This window comes from Nicotiana tomentosiformis, chromosome 8 (assembly GCF_000390325.3).
Source record: "Nicotiana tomentosiformis chromosome 8, ASM39032v3, whole genome shotgun sequence".
NCBI lineage: Eukaryota > Viridiplantae > Streptophyta > Magnoliopsida > Solanales > Solanaceae > Nicotiana > Nicotiana tomentosiformis.
In genome coordinates this window covers 61,672,530-61,691,516 of record NC_090819.1, presented here as the reverse complement: position 1 = coordinate 61,691,516, position 18,987 = coordinate 61,672,530, and the positions used below count along the sequence as shown (strand labels likewise).

The window sequence follows — 18,987 nt, the reverse complement described above, 5'->3', positions numbered from 1 at the left end:
ACTTCTGGAAAGTTCCTTGATTTCATTGTCTGGTATCGAGGGATCGAAATTGATCAAGCCAAAGTTGATGCAATTTTAAAATTGCCCGAGCCTACAGATATTCATGAATTGAAAAGTTTGCAAGGAAAGCTAGCTTATCTTAGGAGATTCATCTCGAATCTAGCTGAGAGATGCCCATCATTCACTCGCCTAATGAAAAAAGGTGTCCCTGTCAAGTAAGACCAAGCGTGTAACAATTCCTTCGAGATCATTAAAGCTTACTTGATGAAACCTCCAGTTTTAGCAGTCCCTATACCTGGAATGCCATTGATACTATTCATTGCGGCACAAAAAAGGTCTGTTAGAGAACTGTTGGCCCAAGAAAATAGTGAGTTGAAAGAAAACTCCCTTTACTACTTGAGCAAAATGATGACACCGAATGAGCTAAATTATTCGCCAATCGAGAAGTTGTGCTTGGCGCTAGTCTTCTCAATTCAAAAGTTGAAGCACTACTTTCAAGCTCATATCATTCTTCTTGTTTCTAGAGAAAATCCCATGAAGTTTGTAATGTCAAAACCAGTCCTTAGTGATCGACTAGCAAGGTGGTGCCTCCAATTCCAACAATTTGAGATTGTATACATTCCTCAAAAGGCTATAAAAGGACAAGTATTGACAGACTTTTTGGCAGATCACCCGATACCCGATGATTGGGAACTGACTCATGACCTACTTGACGAAGATGCAATGGTTGTTCAAGTACAACCTCCATGGAAGATGTACTTTGATGGTGCTGTACATCGTGGAGGAGCTGGTGGTAACATAGTGTTTGTCACTTTTCAAGGGGTGGTTCTGCCCTACTCCTTTATGTTGACACAACTCTGCTCCAACAATGTTGCTGAGTATCAAGCATTAATACTTGAACATGAAATGGCTGTCGATATGAGGCAGTTTCAATTGCAAGTCTTTGGTGACTCCCAATTGGTGATCTACCAGCTTTTAGGTAGTTACGAGGTCAAGAAACCTAAACTACGCCCATATAATTATTATGCTAAAAACTTAATGGGATGGGTCGATGGCGTGACTATTCAACATGTTCCTAGGAAAGAAAATAAGAAGGCTGATGCTTTAGCTTCTCTAGCCTCATCGTTAACTCTGCCTGATCAAGCGCAAGTTACTATTTACCAAAAGTGGGTAGTACTACTACCAAATATGGGTGAAAGTAAAGAAAATGAAGTCGAGCATCTTGTCGTTGCTTATGAATCTAAGAAGGAAGATTGGTGATAACCCATCATTGACTACTTGAGATATGAGATACTTCTAGAAAATCTAAGAAGAAGGACTACAATCCACCGTCGCGCACCGCGTTTTCTTTACTACAAGGATTCTCTATACAGAAGATCATTCGAGGGAGTACTTTTGTGATGCTTAGGGGCATATGAAGCACTCCAAGCTTTGCAAGAGGCACATTCTAGGGTATATGGATCACATCATACTGGGCCAAAGCTCCACTTCCATATAAAAAGGATGGGATATTATTGGCCAACGATGGTAAAAGATTGCATGGACTATGCTCGAAGATGCAAGGCTTGCCAGTTCTTGGAAAACTTTATTCATCAGCGTCCTGATATGCTACATCCGACAGTTGCATCGTGGCCATTCGATGCTTGGGGATCGGATGTTGTTAGAACGCTACCAAAATCTTCTGGCGGACATTTGTATATCTTGGCTGCAACCGATTACTTCTTAAAATGGGCAAAAGTTGTTGCTCTCAAGGAAGTAAAGAAGGAGAATATTGCAAACTTCATCAGAGTAAATATCACCTATCGCTTTGGCATTCCTCGTTACATAATAATATATAATGGCAAGCCATTTGATAATAAATTGATGAACAAGATTCATTTTCTCTTTGGCTTCACGCAACGTAACTGTTCTATGTACAATGATACCGCCAATGGTTTAGCTGAGTCATTCATTAAGACTCTATGCAACATGTTGAAGAAAGTCATCTCCAAATCCAAATGAGATTAGCATGACCGTATGGGAGATGCTCTATGGGCGTAAAGGACAACTCACTACAGACCAACACAAGCAACTCCTTATTCACTCATCCATGGAGTCAAGGCTATTTTGCCACGAGCATCAAATACCTTCTTTGCGATTAGCTCTTCAAGAAGGTATCACTGATGAAGAAAAGGCTCGACTTCGACTAGTAGAGTTGAAGGCTCTTGATGAGAAGAGGTTGGAGGCTCAATAGAGTCTTGAATGTTATCAAGCTCAATTGTCTCGCGCTTTCAATAAAAGAGTTCGCCCGAGATCCTTTTAGGTAGGACATCAGGTCTTTGCTGTACGAAGACCCATTATCACTTCCCATAAATCTGGAGGGAAGTTCACTTCAAAATGGGATGGGCCATATGTTGCGTAAGAAGCTTATTCAAGTGGGTCTTACAAGCTGGTTGATGTAGATGGCATGAGAGTCGTCCCGATCAATGAGAACTTTTGAAAAAGTATTATCTTTGAAGTTGCTATGCTCCTCAATGCAAGAGGATAAACTGCACGTTACTCCTGGCCCGCAAGAGTATAAACTGTGTACGACCCAAAAAACGTCTGGTAGATTGAAAACCTCGAGATAGGCGGCCTAAGCAAAATTTAGGACATTAAAAAAAACTCACCCATTCTGAACTACGTTATGATTTGATCCTCTTCACCGGGTACATAGGCAGCTTAGAGTTTCATTCTAAGATCAGTCGCATGAATTCAAAAGATATATATTGCCCCAATCGTGGTCCGAACTAAGTATGATGGAATATAATCCACTCAATTAGTTATCACGACCCAAATCCCGTAATAGGCCGCGATGACGCCCAACGATGTGGTTAGGCAAGCCAACGGTGAACCTCCAATTTAATTATCAGATTTAGCCTTTAAGTTTAGAATTTTCATTAATTAACTAGGAACTAAACATGAAACTCATGGAAACATATACACTGCTTTACCAAAAATAAAGGGTACAAATAGTACATAAAGTAAGGTGATAATAACAACAAGTACAACTGTGAAAGTCCACTAGAAGCCCCCAAAACCCGATGTCATAAGTGCATGAGCAATCTAGGGAATGTATAAAACTACTATAGCTACTATCTGAAATAAAATATAAAGAAACAATAAATAAGGTAGAGGGAGACTAAGGGTGCTGCAGATCGAAGAAGGACAATCATCTCACCACTAAGTCTCCGTGAAAATGCGTCTACGCACCCGTGTGACCATTGGAAGTACCTGACTCAGTACCTACCCAATCAGTGCAAAAGTGTAGCGTGAGTACGTAAATCAACGTGTACCCAGTAAATATCTAGTCTAACCTCGAAGAAGTAGTAACGAGGGGTCGACTTGACACTTATTAGTGGTCAAATAATAAAATATATAAAGTAGACATGTATGAAGTACAACAAGTAGCAACGAACAGATAAACCTTTAATAGTAAATTTCCAAACATGGATCAATATGAAATCATTAAAATGTCATAACCGTCCTCGAAGGCACGAACTCAGATGATATTAATACCAAATCAAATCTCAAGTATTAAGCACGAGTCTGCCGAGGTGAACGACCCGATCCCACATGAATAGTGATACACAGTACTGCCGAGGTGAACGATCCGATACCATAAGAGTAGTATTACCATACTACCGAGGCAAACGACCCGATCCCATAAGATTAATTTACAACACTGTTGAGGCGGATGTCCCGATCCCATTAGAATAGAATCTCACTCACGAAAATACATGCAAGTTGGGAAGACACGGATCTATTATTCATCAAGTATTCCATAATTCCCAAAGTAAGAGAATCTGTCAATATGTTATTCTAGCCTTAGTCCTAGTCATGAATTAAGGAAATCAAATATACATGGTAAATATAAATAATACATTTAAGGCATGATTTGAATCTAAGTCTACCCGGACATAACATGAATATAGTTATGTACGGACTCTCGTCACCTCGTGTGTACGTAGATCCCAAAACAAGTAGCACACAACAATTAATATACCTAAGGGAATAAATCCCTCTTACAAGGTTAGGCAAGATACTTACCTCACTTCCAATCTCACTACTCAGTTCTAAGACCTCACTAGTAGACCCCAAACGACGTTGAGCGTTACTTGTGTTACTTGATGAAACTACCCTCAAAATAGCTCAAAAGTGGATAGAATTCACTTACCTTGTGTTACTTGATGAAAATATCCTCAAAATATCTCCCCAAATTCGGCCACTCCAAGTGGAATGAGAGAAAAGAGAGCTAAGTCTCGTATTAAAATTCAAGTCTGCCCAGGCCCATCCTTCTTCGCGATCACGGAAAAGGCCTCGCGATCACGAAGGCCAAGCTGGCTCAGCCCAGCTACTACCTTTACGCGTTCACGACATAAGTATCATATTCATGATGCCTAGAATCCCCTACCCTTTGCGTTCGTGGTCCCTCATCCACGTTCGCGATGGCCAACAGCTTTCCTTCCCACTCCGCCTCGAACCTTCTTCACATTCGCGAACCAGCCTACGCGTTCGCGAAGGAGGACTAGATCCTTCACCGCGTTCGTGATGGATTCCTCGCATTCGCGAAGAGTAAAGTCTAGGACCCTTCTCCAAACTTCTTCGCGATCGTGGGACAACCTTCATGATCGCAAAACACACCAGCACACCAGCAATTTTAGCCATGTTTAATTATGCTCTAGGTGGTTCAAAACACACCTGAGCCACTCGGGACCCCATCCAAATGCACCAACAAGTTCATAAACATGTTACGAACTTACTTGAAGCCTCAGACTACATAAAATAACATCAGAACTATGAATCACAACTCGAAACCAAATTAATCAACTTCTAAGCTTCAAGCTCATTTCAACCAACTCCGAACGCGATGAAACACACTTAGACTACTCGGAATGATGCCAAATTTTACGCAAAAGTCATGAATCACAATACGAACCTATTCAGAGGCTCGAAATCCCAAACGGACATTGATAACACCAAAGTCCACTTCAAGTCAAACTTAGAAAATTCTAAAACCTTCAAAGTGCCAGCTTTCGACAATAAGCGCTGAAATGCTCTCGATCCACCCGAAACTCGATCCGAACATAGTCCCAAGTCCAAAATCATCATAAAATCTATTGAAACCTTCAAATCCCGGTTCTTAGGTCGTTTACTAAAAATGTTGACTCAATTCAAACGTGGCCACCTTAGGCCATTATTATGGAACTAAGTGTTCCGAATTCAACCCGAACCCTTTCAAAATCAAATCAACCATCCCCTAAAGTCATAAAATTGTAAAATCACATTCGGTAACTCTTAAATAGGGGAACAGGGATCTAGAAAGTAAAATGATCGGTCGGGTCGTTACATTCTCCACCTCTTAAACAAACGTTCATCCTCGAACGGGTCTAGAATCATACCTGGAGTGCCGAATAAGTATGCATATATGCTTCGCATGTCCTCCTCGATCTCCCAAGTTGCCTTCTTGACTGGTTGACCCCTCCATTGGACCTTCACTGCTGAAATCCTCTTAGACCTCAACTTGCGACCCTGCCTGTCAACAATGGCAACTGGCTCCTCCTCATAACCCGAGCTCTCACCAAGCTGCAGTGTACTGTAATCTAACACATGTGATATGTCAGCATGGTGCCTCCGGAGCATAGACACGTGAAATATCGGATGAACTCCCGATAGGCTACGAAGCAAAGCAAGCTTGTATGCAACCTCTCCAACTCGCTCCAACACCTCAAATGGACCGATGAACCTTGGACTTAGATTTCCCCTCTTTACGAACCTCATGATACCCCTCATCGACGAGAATTTTAAGAGAACCTTCTCGCCTACCATATAAGACAAATCACGCGCCTTCTGATCCGTATAACTCTTCTGTCTGGACAGAGCTGCGCGAAGTCACTTCTAAATCAACTTTACCTTATCCAAGGCATCTTTCATGAAATCAGTACCATATAACCTAGCCTCGCCAGGATCAAACCAACCGATGGGGGAACAACACCGCCGACCATACAAAGCCTCAAATTGAGCCATCTCAATGCTGGACTGATAGATGTTGTTATAAGCAAACCCGGCCAACGGTAAGAATTGGCCACTGCCATTCGAAATCAATTACACATGCTCTAAGCATGTCCTTCAGAATCTGAACTTTCTGCTCCGATTGTCCATCGATCTGCGGTTGAAAGACCGTGTTGAGCTCTACCCTGGTACCCAATCCATTCGGTACATCTCTCTAGAAATGTGAAGTAAACTCAGGGCCTCTATCTGAAATAGGTACACCATGCAACCAGACGATTTCCTAAATATAAATCTGGGCCAACCTTTCTGAAGTGTAAGTAGTAACCATTAGAATAAAATATGCAAACTTGGTCAGCCTGTCGACAATGACCCAAATATCATCGAATTTCCTCAACGTCCGCGGCAACCCAAATATGAAATCCATAGTGATGCGCTCCCACTTCCACTCTGGCATAACCATTTGCTGAAGTAGGCCACTTGACCTTTAGTACTCGTATTTATCCTACTGGCAATTCAGACATCTAGAAACATACTCAACTATGTCCTTCATCATCCACCGCCACCAGTAATACTGCCTCAGGTCATGATACATCTTCGTGGCACCTGGATGAATAGAACAACGCAAACTGTGTGCCTCCTCTAGAATTGTCTCCCTCAGGCCATCAACATTAGGAACACATAAGTGGCCTTGGAGTCGCAGAACACCATCATCACTAATAGTAACATCCTTGGAATCACCCCGTAGTACCGTCACTCTAAGGACCAACAAGTGTGGATTATAATACTGACGAGCCTTGATATGCTCGAATAAGGAAGTTTGAGTCACAACACATGCAAGAACTCAACTAGGCTCCGAAATATCCAACCTCACAAGTCGGTTAGCTAAGGACTGGATGTCCAAAGCCAATGGCCTCTCCCTAACTGAAATGAATGCCAAACTACCCATACTGTCGGCCTTTCTGCTCAAGGCATCCGCGACCACATTCGCTTGCCCGGATGATAGAGGATGGTAATATCATAATCCTTTAGTAACTCAAGCCACTTGCACTTCCTCAGATTAACATCCCTCTACTTAAACAAATGCTGCAAACTGCGGGGATCGGGGTAAACCTCGCAGGACACCCCATAAAGATAATGCCTCCTGATCTTAAGGGCATGAACTATTGCAGCCAACTCCAAGTCGTGCACAGTGTAATTCTTCTCGTGGGGCTTCAGTTGGCATATGCATATTCAGTAACTTGCCCCTCCTGCATCAACACAACCTAAACCAATGCGTGAAGCATCATAATACACAGTATACATCCCCGAAACGGAGGGCCAAACCAATACCGATGTTGTAGTCAATGAGGTCTTGAGCTTCTGAAAGATCTCCTAGCAATCATCAGACCATATGAACTGAGCACCCTTCTGGGTCAATCTTGTCAAAGGGGCTGCAATAAATGAAAAACTCTCCACAAAATGGCGATAGTAACCTGCTAGCCCCAAGAAACTCTTGATCTCGGCCGCTGTGGTAGGACGAGGACAACTCTGAACTGCCTCAATCTTCTTGGGATCCATCTTAATACCCTTACCTGATACAATAAGCCCCAAGAAAGCCACAGAATCTAACAAGAACTCGCACTTGGTGAACTTAGCATATAACTTTTGTTCCTGCAAGGTCTGAAGCACTAACCTCAAATGCTGCTCGTGCTCCTCCATACTATGCGAGTATATCAATATATCATCAATGAAGACAATGACAAATGATTCAAGATATGGCATGAACACCAGATTCATCAAATCCTAAACACTGTCGGGGTGTTAGTCAAGCCGGAGATCTTCACTAGAAACTCATAGTGCCCATATCTAGTCTGGAAAGCCGTCTTCGGAATATTCAAAGAATGAATATTCAGTTGATGATACCTAGATCTCAAGTCGATCTTCAAGAACACTCTAGCACCCTATAGCTGATCAAACAAATCAGCAATAAGCAACAATGAGTACTTATTCTTGATGGTGACTTTGTTCAACTAGCGGTAATCAATGCACATCCGCCTACTCCCATCCTTCTTCTTCACAAAAAGCACCGGTACACCCTAAGGCGACACACTTGGCCTGATGAACCCCTTCTAAAGTAACTCCTAAAACTGCTCCTTCAACTCCCTTAGCTCTTTTGGAGCCATACGATAAGGCGAAGTAGAGATAGGCTGGGTTCCTGGATACAAATCAATGCTGAAATCAATATCCCGATCTGGTGGCATACCCAGTAGATCAGCAGGAAATTCATCAGAAAACTCTCCTACCACCGGCACTGAATCTATCGTGGGAGTCTATACAGTAGTATCCCGAACAAAGGTCAAATAGTCCAAACAACCCTTCTCGACCATATGTCGAGTCTTCAAGAAAGAAATAACCCGGCTGGAAGTACCAATAGATGAACTTTTCCACTCCAACCTGGGCAACTCAGGCATCGCCAAAAGTAACAGTCTTGCCATGGAAATAGAGAATGGCATGGTACGGAGACAACCAGTCCATGCCTAGGATAACCTAAAAATCAATCATATCGAGCAATAACAGATCTGTTTTGGTCTTATAACCATAGAAAGTCACTACAGAAGATCGGTAGACCCAATCCACAACAACAGAATTACCTACTGGCGTGGATACATATACAGGAACACCCAAGGACTTATGAGATACATCCAAATAAGGAGAAAATAGAGAAGATACATAGGAATAAGTAGACCCTGTATCAAATAGTATCGAAGCATCTCTATGGTAGACCGAAATAGTACATGTGATCACTGCATCAGAAGCGACTTCCTCTGGCCTGTCTGGGAAAACATAGAATCTAGCCGGAGTGTCACCTAGATGGTCTCCACCTCTAGGGCGACCCCTACCCACCGCCTCTGGTCGGGCGGGCGGGCGGTACGGTAATCATAGGCCGATGGTCCTGCTGCACTACCTTGCCCCGCAGTCTGGGACAAAACTTCTTCACGTGGCCAACCTCCCCACACTCAAAAAAACCCCTCGGAGTGGTGAACTATAGACTCGAAGTCTGACCTTGATAGCCTGAATACCCACTAGAGGAACCCTGAATAGCTGGCAGACGGTAAGTACTCTCTAGCATAGCACTAAAGTAGGGTCGTGTTGGAGCACTCCGAGCAGGCGATGGTGCTGAATGCACGGGCCTGCTAGGCTGGCCCCTCATGAGCTGCTCCCTGCCCCCAGAGGGGGCGCCACTGAATCTGCCAAAATATCGAGGCTGCTTACCCTTGGGCACAAACTCTCTACTGTGGTTGCGGATACACTCGATCCTCCTAGCTATTTCCACAACATGTAGTAATGAAGTCCCCATCTCGGCCTCGCAGTCCATAGAAACCTGAATCTCAGGGTACAGACCAGAAATAAACCTCCACTCCTCTCTGCATCCGTGGGGAGTATAATAGTTGCATGACGAGACAAGTCAAAGAATCTCGCCTCGTAGTCGGCCACAGTCATATGACCCTATCGGTGCCATTCGAACTGACCTCAAAGCTCCTTTTTCTCTGATGGTGGAATATATTTCTCCAAGAAAAGATGTGTGAAATAGCGCTAAGTCAAGGGAGGTGAACCCGCTGGCTTGCTCAGGAGGTATGCCTGCCACCATCTACAGGCCTTGCCCTCTAGCTGAAAGGTGGTTAAGTCCACCCCGTTGGATTCTAATACTCCCATATTACGCAGCCTCTCCTTGCAACGGCCAATAAAATCTTGTGGGTCCTTTAATCGCTCACCGCCAAAGACTGGAGAATGAAGCCTAGTCCTCCTGTCCAACCGCTTCTGCTCCTCAACAGTCGTGGTTGGTCCGGTCTCTAGTCTATCTGCTGTAATCAGCTGAGCCCCGCCCGCAGGTAAGGCACCTGGAGTCTAATAAACAGTAGCAGAGTGCCCTGGAGCATGAGCGGTAGGGGTCTGTACTCCCCCTCCCACCTGAGATGTGGCTGGATCTCCTGGAAATAGTGCAGCCTGGGTCATTGAATCCATGAACCGCAGCATACGGCACATAACCTCTTGAGAGCCTGGTGCGGTCATGAAATCCGTTGAGGCCGGCTCAGCTGTAGGTACCTCATCTTGCTCCTCAATCACAGAATCCTCCATTAGATCCACTGGTGGTACTACTAGAGCAACTCTAGGACGTCCTCATCTTCTAACAGGAGTTGTGGCTCTCCCTAGGCCTCTGTCCCTGCCTCGAACAATCGGGGGAGCAGCCCCTCTGCCGTCGGGTACTGTGATAGCATGTGTCCTCACCATCTGCGAGAGAATAAGAGAAAGATACTTAGCGCAACATCAACTGTATGATAGAAGATGAAGAAAAAGGAGTTTCCTAACACCCTATAGCCTCTCGAAGATAAGTACGGACGTCTCCGCACTGGTCCGCAAGGCTCTACTAGGCCTACTCATGACTCGTGAGACTTAAGTAAACCTAGAGCTCTGATACTAAACTGTCACGACCCAAATCCCATAATAGGTTGCGATGGTGCCCAACGATATGGTTAGGCAAGCCAACGGTGAACCTCGAATTTAATAATATAATTTAGCCTTTAAACTTAGAATTTTCATTAATTAAATAGGAACTAAACATGAAACTCATGGAAACATATGCACTAGTTTACAAAAAATAACGAGTACAAATAGTACATAAAGTAAGGTGATAGTAACAACAAATACAACTGTGAAAGTCCACTTGAATCCCCCAAAATCCGGTGTCATAAGTGCATGAGCAATCTTGGAAATACACAAAACTACTACAACTAGTGTCTGAAATAAAATAAACAGAAACAATAAATAAGGTAGAGGGAAACTCTGGGTGCTGCAGATCGAAACGAGGCAAGCAGCTCACTGCTAAGTCTCTGTGAAAATGCGTCTACGCGCCCGTGTGACCACTGGAAGTACATGTCTCAATACCTGCAAAATCAGTGCAAAAGTGTAGTGTGAGTGCATAAATCAATACGTACCAGTATGTATCTAGTCTAACCTCAACGAAGTAGTGAAGAGGGGTCGACTTGACACTTACTAGTGGTCAAATAATAAAAAACATAAAGTGGACATGTATGAAGTACAACAAGTAGAAACGAAATAGATAAACTTTAATAGTAAATTCCCAAACATGGATCATTATGAAATCACTAAAATGTCATAACCAGCCTCGAAGGCACGGACTCAGCTGATATCGAACCAAATCAAATCTCAAGTATTAAGCACGAGTCTGCCGAGGCGAACGATACGATCCCATAGGAATAGTGATAAACAGTATTGTCGAGGCGAACAGCCAGATCCCATAAGAGTAGTGTTACCATACTGCCGAGGTAAACGGCCCGATCCCATAAGAGTAATTTACAACACTGCTGAGACGAATGACCTGATCCCATTGGAATAGAGAAACTATCTCACTCGCGAAAATGCATGCGAGTTTGGAAGACACATATCTATTGTTCATCAAACAATTTCCAATCTAGCCTCAGTCCCAGTCATGAATGAAGGGAATCAAATATACATGGTAAATACAAATAACACATTTAAGGCATGATGTGAATCTAAGTCTACCCGAATATAACATGAATATAGCAACGTACGGACTCTCGTCACCTCGTGCGTATGTAGCCCCCACAACAAGTAACACATAACAATTACTACACCTAAGGAAATAATTCCCTGTTACAAAGTTAGGCAAGAGACTTACCTCGCTTCCAAGCTCACTACTATGCTCTAAGACCTCACTAGTAGACCCCAAATGATGCCGAGCAATCCAAAAGTAGTTAAAATCCGTACAAACTAATCAATATATACTAAAAATCTCATATTTTAACTATTAAAGTGATTTTCCAATCAAACTCAGAAAGTCCATAAAAGTCACCCCCGGCCTCACGTGCCCGGATTCCAAATATTTTCGAAGATAAATGTTACCCATGATGTTACAAACTCAAATATATAATTTATTCCCAATTCCATAATCAACTTCGTGGTCAAATTCTATTTTTACCAAACCCTAGGTTTCCAACAAGATCCCACAATTTCCACTAATTTCCATGTTAAATCTATCCATAATCTATGTATTTAATTCAAAAGTTGGTAGAATTCACTTCCCTTGTTTTGCTTGATGGAAATTCCCACAAAATAGCTCCCCAAAGTCGACCAACCCAAGTGAAAATGAGAGAAAAGAGAGCTACCTGTACGCGAAGTCCAAGCTACCTGCCCAGACCCGTCCTTCTTCGCGATTGAGAAAAAGGCCTCGCGAACGCGAAGGCTAAGCTGGCTCAGCAGCTCCTACCTGTACGCGTTCGCGACCTGAGTCTCGCATTCACGATGCCTAGCATCCCATGCCATTCGCATTTTCGGTCCCCCAGCCACGTTCACGAAGGCCAATAACCTTCCTGCCCACTCCGCCTCAAACCTTCTTCGCATTCGCGAACCAGCTTACGCGTTCGCGAAGTAGGACCAGATCCTTCACCGCGTTTGCGGTGGCCTCCTCACATTCGTGCAGAGAAAAGTCCAAGACGCTTTTCCAGCATTCTTCGTGATCGCGGGACAACCTTCGCGATCACGAAGCACACCAGCACACCAGCAATTTCTACCAAGTTCAATTATGCTCCGGGTGGTCTGAAACATACCCGAGTCACCGGGGACCCCGTCCAAAGACCAACAAGTCCATAAACATGATACAGACTTACTCAAAGCCCCGAAACACATAAAATAACACCGGAACTACGAATCACACCTCAAAACCAAATTAATCAACTTCTAAGATTCAAGCTCATTTTAACCTACTCCGAACGCGACGAAACATACTTAGACTACTCAGAATGACGCCAAATTTTATGCACAAGTCATGAATGACTATATGAACCTATTCCAAGGCTCGGAATCCCAAACAGACATCGATAACACCAAAGTTCACTTCATGTCAAACTTAGGAAATTCTAAAACCTTGAAAATTTCAACTTTCAACAATAAGCGTCGAAACGCTCTCGGTCTACTCGAAACTCGATCCGAACATACGCCCAAGTCCAAAATTATTATACAAACCTATTGGAGCCTTCAAATTCCGGTTCCAAGGTCGTTTACTAAAAATGTTGACTCAAGACAAACTTGACCATCTTAGGCCACTATTATGGAACTTAGTGTTCCGAATTCAACCCGAACCCTACCAAAACTAAACCAACCACCCGCAAGTCATAAAATAGTAAAAGTACATAGGAGAAGTCTTAAATATGGGAGCATGGATCTAGAAAGAAAAATGATGGGTCGGTTCGTTACATTACTAGAAAATTATGCTGAAATATCATTCTTTTGTTGAACTTTGGATCTCATATGATTTAAAGGAGGAAAACCTCCATCGTAATTCAGTGTCTTTAATGGGACGATTATAGCTATTTAGGAGGCTAATAAGTATTTGCATTAAAGTCTGGAAATTCACTGTGTCTTCATGTTCGCCAAACCTTCAAGCACCTTGATCTTCAAATATGCTCTCTGCAAAAAAAAAGGAAGGGAAGAGACACATCAAAAAAGGGAAAACGAGTATAAGAAGGAAGATTACCTGGCACAGAATTTCAAATTCGGTGAGACTTGAACTCAAGATATTTGGTAAGAATGAAGCTCTTGAATTTCAATTTCTAGCAAGCAAAACATCTTGTAATCTTGAGGCTTCCATACCAAGGCATAAAAGTTGTGGTAAAGTCACGCCAATTTAGAACTGTCTGTATATCATAATCTAATGTTGACTTCAAAATATTGTCTGAAACTATCCTTAAGGTATCAAAATTTGTAATTTGGATATGCTTTAAATCATGATGTTTGGTTTTCGAAAAATCAAACGGTTCATGATTCGATATATCTACACCAAGATATAAATTGTTTGGTGAAGCCTTGCAAATCTGGAATTGTCAACATGTCGGAATTTAAACTTGATTTTAAAATATTATCTAGGATGATTCTGAAGGTGTTCGATTCCAAATTTTGGATATGTTTTAGATTATGAAGTCTGGTTTCCGAAAAATCAAATATGGTTCATGATTTCGATATTCCTACACCAAAATTTAAAGTTGATTTCAAAGTATTATCTGGAACGATTCTAAAGGTGTTCGATTCCAAATTTCGAATATATTTTAGGGAAATAAAATAGTTCATTATTTGGACTTTCCCACAGGAAGGTACCACTTCCTCGTACGGAGAACATGCAATAAGCAAACCTCCAAGAATAAGTAAGTCCCAAAGAGAGACAAATAACTCTCCAGCTGATGTAAGAAGTATGTTCGTCTTGAGGAACCAAGACTCACAAAATGCTTGCAAAATGTTTGATTTTCATTCATAAATGAAAAGCAAGACATAGAAAGCATCATAAATCTTTGATGTACTCAAGGTTTGTTGGCTTCTACTAAGTATATCTTCAGCCTATTCCCAATATCCTGGAATGTGACAATACTCGCCCTTAATGGTTAGCATGTTTCTCCAACATATTTCTCCTTGAATTATGCAATGACCTAAGTTTTGAAGAGTGCTAGAAATATTTATGTGGCGATGGATTGACGCTTGGAGAGATCACATCTTGGATAATGGATTACAAGTAGACTTATGCTCCAAAGTCTAGTTTTTTTTACATGAAGTGGGTTCCTCAAGGAAGGCCATTAGTATGCATACGGGCCAACTTGTGGGGCGTGAATCAAAAGTTTGGTTTATTCTATGCCATCATTAGTCTCAATAATGAGATATTTAAGTTTGGAGGAAGGTGAGGTATAGTCTCTGAAATTTTCCATTTCTTCGGGATGCAAAGGACAAAAGAAGTCATTAGCATCAAAATCAAGAGTATTGAAATGGGTACAAAGATCTTGATAGATAAAATGGCCTCCGGTCCATCCCTTCACACCCTAAGATTAGCCCTCCAGTTTTTGGACGAGGATGAGTATCCATCCCTTCACACCCTAAGTTTGGCCCTTCAGTTTTCGAGCGGGATGATTACCCACCCCTTCACACCCTAGGATTACCGTCTTCATACTTGAATTATCTCGTTAAATAAGAACATATCCTTTTTGTTTGGCCTACAAAAAAAGATAATAGAGGGAAGAAAGCACAAGAAAAGAAAAAGAAATTACCTTCGCGTCAATACTTTCAAGTCGTCAAAAGTAGACTCAAAGTGACTTGCAAATGTTGAAAGTGGTGCTAATAGAATAAAGAGTATACGATATTTATTGATGTCAAAAGGCGATTGTTAAAGGAATTATTTTGATGTGGGAATGGCTGAGAATCAGTTTTGAAAAATAGACTTGGGCATGTTAAGTTGGAGGAGGATTGAGATTTCCCTTGTCCAAGTATATGACAATAAAAGAGATTTTGATCCTTCATCCATATCAGTTTAGCCGTAATTGGTGAAGTCAAACCCCACTAAAGTGAACAAAAAGCAATAACGCAACAATTAACCAAACATTTGGAAGTTTAAAATTAAATACACTATGTTACGTGAGAGAATTTTAAATAGATGGACGTGAATTTAAAGAGAACAAGGAGCTTTTTGATTTAAAATAATTTATTCATTTTTTAAAAACTATTTAGGAAGCAATGCTCAATGAACTGGGTGGTTACAAGTCCATGTGCTATGAGATAATTCAGTTGTATGAAGAATTAATGGCTCTTTAGCTATTATTCGGAGGAAGTTTGTCCAAAAAAAGGTCTTGCACTTCAAGTCTAGTCTCTAAAGTCTACATCCCGACAAGTCTTGAAGTAGGAGGCATTTGTAGGCAATTAAAATTTTAAATCCATAAGAATTTTGGATTTAATCTCAATTAAATATATTTGGTCCAAATAAATATTATGGGCTAATATAATTGGATTAATTATAAAAGTTCAATATATATGGATTAAATAAATAAGGCAAGTCCATTGAGCTATCCCGTTTAATCGGGCTACAAATGATGGGCCCACTTTATTAAGCGCAAAATGTCATCTTCCTAAAGGCCCAATTTAGTACTACATGGCAAATGACGTGACATGCCAAGTCAAATAGAAGAGCCAATTGGACCGTGCCATGTGTCAAAATGCCAAGGCATACCAAGTCAAATTAAAACGTCAATGAAATCCCGCCACATGTGCAAGTGATATGTTCTAGCCAATCAAATGTGGCATTTTTACACTTCAATCTGATTGGCTGAAAAGAGTATGTTCTCATCACAACTTTTTCCTCCCACAACTATAAATAGGGATCTTCATAACTCAGAAAAGACACCAGAAGTCATAACAAGAAGTAAAAGAGAGATCGTGGATCACATGCTGCAAATTTCTCTATAAGTTTCAAGTTTCAAGCAATCAAGTTCATATTCAAGAAATCAAGATCAAGAACAAAATCAAATACAAGGTGTTCAAGATCAAGATTACTTGTTCTTAACATATTCATTATTCGTGGTAACCATCAACACGTTCGTGACAAATAAATTAAATTCAAATTCAGGATAAAGCTTGAAATCCCCTAAATTTATTTTATTTACTGTTGGGAAGAAGAATCAGAGGATTCATAGAGATTGTACACTTATATTACTTAAAATCAAATACTACGATTATTGCAATATTTTTTGGTCTCGATTATTTTCTTGATACAAATTTATTATCTACAAATTCTGGCACGCCCAGTGGGACAATCTCTACCTATCATCTAAATTTTTCAATAGACAAAATTCAAGAACAACGAAATGGCTTCAAAGAAAATCAACTCCAGATCAACTGCCACCAAGACTGCTTCAAGTTCTATGATGATGTGGAATATCCTAGATGTTGCCTTTGGAAGCTTTAGACCAGTTACAAGGAGTAATGCAAGCTCTTTAGGACAACAAGCACTCCAAGTGCCATCCGTATCAACCCCCATCTTCGGATCTTCATCCTCAAAAGGAGCAAGATCCTCTGCGAATGCACCCGAAGAAGGAAGCGATATTGCTGAAAAGATTAGGAAAACTCTAGCTCTGCTTAACCTCTCTGGATCCAAAAACTCTGCTGTAAAGGAAGATGATGACACTTCAAGTAATAGATCCTTCCAACTTACACCACATAGCGTCAGCCAATCGAGGATCAATCTAAGTGATAATCCATGCTACTATCCGCCATCTACAACAATCATGCAAGCAATGGTGACAAACGCTTCACCTGTGGAGGAGTAGTTAGCAAACTTGACAGAAGCAATTGCTGGCTTGACTAAGTGCATGAAAAATCAAGATGCTAGAATTGACAAGTTGATGAATAGAGTGGGAATCCTGATGGAAGAAGAGTCCAGCCATGCACCTAGCAAGCTCCCAGAAGTTCCAGAGAATGATCCTCCCCTAAGACAAGTATCATCCGCTAAGGCTATCCCTGTCTCATCTGAAGTGATGATTCCAATCGATCAACTAAAGGAGTTCATTAAAGAGACTATCAAGAATAATTATGAAGTTGGTTCCAAGTCCTCCTTTACATACGCAAAGCCATACACTGCAAGGATCGATATGTTGAAGATGTTTGTTGGATATCAATCTCCAAAGTTCCAAGAATTTGATGGCAAAGGCATTCCAAAGCAACATGTGGCACACTTCGTTGAGAATGCAACAATGCTGGGACTTGTGGAGATTACCTCGTCAAGCAGTTTGTCCGCTCGCTAAAAGGAAATGCTTTTAATTGGTATACATACCTCGAGATCATATCTTTTGATAGATGGGATCAACTAGAGCAAGAGTTCCTCAATCGATTTTATAGCACAAGGCACATTGTGAGCATGGTGGAACTTACAACTACTTGTCAATGAAAGGGTGAACCAGTTATCAACTTTATCAATCATTGGAGGATTGCAAGCCTCAACTGCAAAGACATGCTTAGTGAAGCTTCTGGCATAGAGATGTGCATCCAAGGCATGCATTGTAGACCGTGCTACATCTTGCAAGGTATCAAGCCTAGCACATTTAAAGAACTTGCAACTCGTGCCCATGACATAGAATTGAGCATGGCATCCACTGAAAATGAAAGGTTATGCATCTATGATCCTGGCAGAGGGAACGACAAGCAAGAAGTCAGGAAATGGATCAAGTTCGTACCCAAGTCTGAAAGCAAATAAGCTATGAATGTCAACATATCACCAGTAAAGTTCATAACGAAGGTGAACAAGAAGCAGAGTACAAAATCCACTTCTTTTCAAGATAAGACAAATGGAAAGTTGACTCTAAAGGAAATGCAAGAGAAGTAGTACCCATTTCTCGATTCTGATGTCCCTATAATTTTTGAAGAACTCCTTGAGCTAAATCTCATTGAGCTCCCGGAGATGAAGCGACCAAATGAAGCTGGGAAATTTAATGATCCAAATTACTACAAATGTCATTGACTTGTGAGTCACCCTCTTGAGAAGTTATTTTTCTTCAAGGATAATGTTATGGACTCGGCTTGTGAAAAAAAGATCGTACTTCAAGATGAGAAGTCAAGTGAGAACCAAGTATCTATTACCTTTAGCTCATTCCATCCAAATATATTATGCAGTCTTGAAGAAAGTAAAGATAAAGAAATACTAGAGAATAACAAAGTCGAAGTTGATCAGCCTAATGATGATAAAGGTTGGAAGTTGGTGACTTGTCGTAGGTTCCATAAAAGAAGCCCAAGAAAAGAATCAATAGAACAACCAACAAGGAAAATAATGGTAAAAAGACAGAGAAAACATAATCTAATTAATCATTTGAGGAAAGAAAAAGTGGAGGTGCACTACCCTCAAAAGCCACGACATCCAGTGACATTGGAGGAGTTCTTTCCAAGTTAGTTCCGCACGAAGATTTCCCATAATGGTATCGAGGCCTCTTGTTGCAACACTGATAAAGGAGAAGAAACGAGCAATGACTCACTGTTAGCACCATATTCGGAAAAGCCCATTGAGTCTATTCCTCAGGAAGATAATGTTTGCGAGGAAAAGGTCACATTCACGCATGATGACCTTCTACTAGGTGACACTCC

The 18,987-nt window shown here is 41.4% G+C and overlaps 2 protein-coding genes across 2 annotated transcripts; both read left to right on the top strand.

The window, feature by feature from the left end:
• The first annotated feature begins 264 nt into the window (after positions 1-264).
• LOC138897563 (uncharacterized) lies at positions 265-1,260 on the top strand. The gene has a single exon (XM_070183545.1). The coding sequence runs from the start codon at positions 265-267 to the stop codon at positions 1,258-1,260; it is 996 nt and encodes a 331-aa protein (XP_070039646.1).
• A 264-nt stretch (positions 1,261-1,524) lies between these two features.
• On the top strand, positions 1,525-2,001 carry LOC104093352 (uncharacterized). The gene has a single exon (XM_009599083.1). It carries the CDS (start codon positions 1,525-1,527, stop codon positions 1,999-2,001), a length of 477 nt encoding a protein of 158 aa, XP_009597378.1.
• Positions 2,002-18,987: the final 16,986 nt, after the last annotated feature.

Excerpts from the sequence above, each read along its gene's own strand:
- LOC138897563 (XM_070183545.1), top strand. The coding sequence starts at position 265 with ATGAAACCTCCAGTTTTAGCAGTCCCTATACCTGGAATGCCATTGATA.
- LOC104093352 (XM_009599083.1), top strand. The coding sequence starts at position 1,525 with ATGGTAAAAGATTGCATGGACTATGCTCGAAGATGCAAGGCTTGCCAG.